The sequence below is a fragment of the Lactuca sativa genome, chromosome 4 (assembly GCF_002870075.4).
Source record: "Lactuca sativa cultivar Salinas chromosome 4, Lsat_Salinas_v11, whole genome shotgun sequence".
Classification (NCBI taxonomy): domain Eukaryota; kingdom Viridiplantae; phylum Streptophyta; class Magnoliopsida; order Asterales; family Asteraceae; genus Lactuca; species Lactuca sativa.
Window position 1 is genome coordinate 42,444,425 of NC_056626.2, and position 4,505 is coordinate 42,448,929.

Below are 4,505 nucleotides of genomic sequence, written 5' to 3' on the forward strand. Positions count from 1 at the left end.
CTTACCAAATTGCCTAGATTCTCATGTAGTGCATAGTACTTGGCATTCCTACATTGCCCAACACTTACCTTGAGACCAAAGTTTTTTCCTAACATATTCTTTCATTTTTCTATTCCTAAAACGAGGCCTTTCCAAAATGCTAGGTATTAACATTTTGCCAATCCACCTATATGTGGCAAGGGACCCCGATTTTTGTTGTATAACACAATTATGTTCATTAATCAGTGACTTGATCTGAAATAAATTTTCCTTATTCACGGGTGCAACCCATTATCTAAAAGGGCAATATGGCTTCCCTTTTTTATTTTTACTATACCACACTGACAATTTACGTGACCCTTTTTTTCGTACCATAATGCATAACCCTTAAACACATCATAATTTGTTAACATGTATTTAAGTTCATTTTGGTCAGAGAATTTCATACTTAATTTAGGATTCATAGTGTCCAATTTTTGGTTAGGATTGTGAATTGGATGTTTTTTTTTACCTTAGCAACAACTTCTTCCTCTACATCTCCTTCTGGAATATGATTCTTCAGGGAAAAAAAGGATCAATAGATTTCGGCCACTGAATGTACCCGTCATCAGCTTCATGGTCCATTGATACATCATTTGACAATACCAAGTCCACATCATCTTCACATGTATCACTACCACTATCCCCTTCTTCATCTTTCTCTTCTTCAATCCAATCCGATATAGGCTCGTGATGGTCATCAATGTAGATGTTGATTTTACAATCATCACTAAACCCAACATCAAGGAATCTCACGTAATCATATTCATCTTTGAGCTCCCTTAACCCATCTATGAAGGGTTGATTTTTAAGACAATAATACACATCTCGACATCTTTTCTTGATCAATTTTCGGAGGTAGGTCATGAATTGAAATCCATGTTACGTACCTCTACCCCCGTAACAAATGCTTTATCAGGATTAAAGTAAACGAAAGGATTAGGAGCAAAAACATCATTGTGGTAGACATTAATGGTAAATGAGTCACCATCTCTTGACATGGTTGTTGCACGACGATTATACTCGTCGTTTTCTACCTGCTCGAACCCTAAATTGCCATATGTGCTTCTTTCTCTTCGTTAGGTAAGTTTTGTGAGGGTAATCGCTATCCTTACTACCTTAATATGAGAGTCGATATATTTAATTCCACGTAATAAGCCATATCATTTGTTCCTCTTCGTTGACATCCATTATCCGGTAAAGCCTTCTGTTATTAATCCACAAATGTCGGTTGACCCTAATGAGAATTGAACAAAAACATTAGTTGAAATTTTTAGACAAAAAGTTAAGTTCGTTGATTTTTTTTAATAGAGAAAATATGATTGATGTTTTTTGAACGGTTTGGAAATTTTGTTGGATTTATAAGTAATTTTTCCTATAATTAAAAGGTAAACTTTTGATTTTATGATGAATACCAAAATATATTGAAGTATTAAATGCATATTCAATATTTAAACCTAAGTTATTTTCTTACATTGATATTTTATTTATTAAGTTTTGGATTTTGGCTATTATAGGTAACAATCCGTATTGATATTTGAAGTTTATATACAGTTGATAATTGATAATCAATTCGATTATTCATTTTTCATTATATATGTTGTTACTAATAAATTTAATAATACATGGAAATTTGAATCAATATATTCATAAATCTTGAATTGTAATATGTAAGGTCACGAAAACAGTAAAACAATATTCGTGTGACCAAATTTGCAACCGAAGGTGTGGGAGTCACGGTGAAAGCAGCAACTTGGAGGACACTTTAGGGGTTAACCCTTAAACCCTTTTCCCCTTCCATTAGAAGTTAGAACACGCACTATTTCCACCCTTCCGCCGCCGCGACTACGAGCCTCCTCTTTGCCTCTTTCATAAAGGTACTAATTGTTGATCATACTTTCGTTCTTACATTAGGTTTAATTAATCCGTTTCTGTGAATCATCTTACTTACAAGTCTGGGTGATTCACCAATTTTGGTGGGATGAATCGCTCCATTTCACCGATTCCGGTTAATTACTTCCTTATCAAACTATTTGATTCATGATTTCGGTACATCCACTCGTTGTTTTACACATCTCTGTTTGTATTTATGATTCTATATTGTTTTTATTTTTCCTTATAACTTCAAATTTCCGTCTCTAACGGTGAAATGCCGTAGATAGTTTTATAATCAGATCTGATTTTGTTGTCGTCTTTATCAACGAGTTCTTCGTTATAAAGTGCTCGTGATTATGTTTTGGAAACCCTGGAGTCGCTGATGATTCTAATTTCTGTTTTTTCAAAGTGATTCGCTTATTATTTTTGCGATCTGAATTGGTAGGAAAGATGAATTTCAACAAAGCTAAGATACCCAAGATGCCTGATACTGGTGCAGCTTCGGCATTGCTAAAGTTAGGAGCTGTTGTTGGTCTTGGATTGTATGCAGCAGGTAACAGTCTTTACAACGTGGAGGGAGGACATCGTGCTATTGTCTTCAATCGTCTAGTTGGTGTCAAAGACAAGGTTCTTCTCATTTACTTTGCATAATCTATCTTATGAGGAACTTCGTTTTAAAAGCTATTTGTATCATGCAAAATGATTACATGTTTGATTTGTAGGTTTATCCTGAAGGGACACACATCATGATTCCCTGGTTTGAAAGGCCTATCATCTATGATGTTCGTGCACGACCCCATCTTGTAGAAAGCACCTCTGGTAGCCGTGATTTACAAATGGTATATTGTATCTGTTCATCTTCTAACTCTTTTATGTGTGTGTGTGTGTATGAGTATATCATTTATGACTTTATTTTATGGTTCAGGTGAAAATTGGTCTTAGAGTTCTTACTCGTCCAGTTGCTGATCAACTACCTGAAGTTTATCGAACTCTTGGTGAAAACTACAATGAGAGAGTTTTGCCTTCGATTATTCATGAAACATTGAAAGCTGTAGTTGCACAATACAATGCTAGCCAGCTTATTACCCAAAGAGAGGTATATAGCAACTTTTCATTTTTATAAAAATTATGCTCTACTGAGTTTTAGACCTCAATTCATTAAGGTCAAACAGGCATTTCACAAAAGATACCATACACTTCTATAAGTAATCTGTTGCAACAACTAAATAGAGTAAATACCCTAATTGCCCCTCCACTAATAAGATGCTCTTTATATTTGTTGATTGTATAGGCTGTTAGCAGGGAAATAAGGAAAGTACTGACTGAAAGGGCTTCCCATTTCAACATGGCATTGGATGACGTGTCAATCACAAGTTTGACTTTTGGAAGGGAGTTTACTGCTGCAATTGAAGCAAAACAGGTGGCTGCACAAGAAGCTGAAAGGGCTAAATTTGTTGTGGAAAAGGCTGAACAAGACAAGCGAAGTGCTATTATTAGAGCACAGGTATTATTTCATGTCACTGAGAAAAAAAAAGTAAATAAATTTGGATTGAAAAGTTACCAAAAGATGATGAGGTTAATTTGTGTTTCTTTTGTATGAAATATTGAATAGGGAGAAGCGAAAAGTGCACAGCTGATAGGTCAAGCAATTGCAAACAATCCGGCTTTTATCACTCTGAGAAAGATTGAAGCTGCTAGAGAAATTGCAGCAACAATGGCTGCTTCTTCCAACAAAGTCATGTTGAATGCTGATAATCTTTTGCTCAATCTTCAGGAAATGAGTTTGGAAAAGAAGTAGAGAAAAGGCAACCTACTACAAAAAACACATTGCAACTCATCTATCCTTTTTCTAAACTATTTCTACCTTTTTTTTTTTTTTTTTTTTTTTTTTTGCTTTGTGAAACATTGTGATCTACCATTGGTATGTTAGCAGTGAGAACTATTGAATGACATGAATGAATAACAGAGAGGGAATTGTTTGGATACCTAAAATGGGAAGAAGAATATGAAACTTGGTTGCTATGTCATATGATTAGCCTTTTAAAAACTTGTATCTAGGCTTTTTTTTATCTTTGTTTTCTTTTTTGCGATAGGTTTTTAAACAAGTAAAACTTGATAACCATATTGTGCATGATCAACGTTTATGTTTCAAGAAGAAAATCAAATCAATTTATTTCATGATGTATATAGATGAAGTTTATAAATATTAAAAAATCATCATTGTTTGGTTTTTTTAATACCTCGTAAAATAGGTTTTCAACAAATTGGAACAAATCACAAATTTGTCCCACTCAAAGTTATGTGAATTTATGTTATGGATGCTTCATGTAGACAAAACTGCAAAAATGGTCCTTGTGGTTTTTCATTTTATGTGGTTATGGTCCAAACGTTTGAAAAGTTGTAGATTTTGTCATTTTCAACAAGTTTTGTTGTGGTTTTGGTCTCTCGTTCGTTAAGTTTAATTGGTTGGCTGTTAACTTTTTTAAAATGATAATTTTACCATTAGAGACCATTTTTGTAGTTTTGTCTATTATCATTTTTGTAGTTTTGTCTATTATCATACTATAAGGACCATTTTTGTATACATTCGTTTTTATATTATTGAAGTATTA

The 4,505-nt window shown here is 33.7% G+C and overlaps 1 protein-coding gene across 2 annotated transcripts; it reads left to right on the forward strand.

The window, feature by feature from the left end:
• The first annotated feature begins 1,735 nt into the window (after positions 1 to 1,735).
• Positions 1,736 to 3,920, forward strand: LOC111914630 (prohibitin-1, mitochondrial). Of its 2 annotated transcripts, none has more exons than XM_023910324.3 (6): positions 1,736 to 1,895; positions 2,339 to 2,520; positions 2,616 to 2,732; positions 2,819 to 2,989; positions 3,185 to 3,397; positions 3,506 to 3,920. In XM_023910324.3, the coding sequence occupies exons 2-6, from the start codon at positions 2,344 to 2,346 to the stop codon at positions 3,689 to 3,691; spliced, it is 864 nt and encodes a 287-aa protein (XP_023766092.1). In that variant the 5' UTR covers positions 1,736 to 1,895; positions 2,339 to 2,343; the 3' UTR covers positions 3,692 to 3,920. The 2 variants fall into 2 exon arrangements, with proteins under 2 accessions (XP_023766092.1, XP_052626161.1); XM_052770201.1 differs by lacking the exon at positions 1,736 to 1,895 and adding an exon at positions 1,950 to 2,067.
• Positions 3,921 to 4,505: the final 585 nt, after the last annotated feature.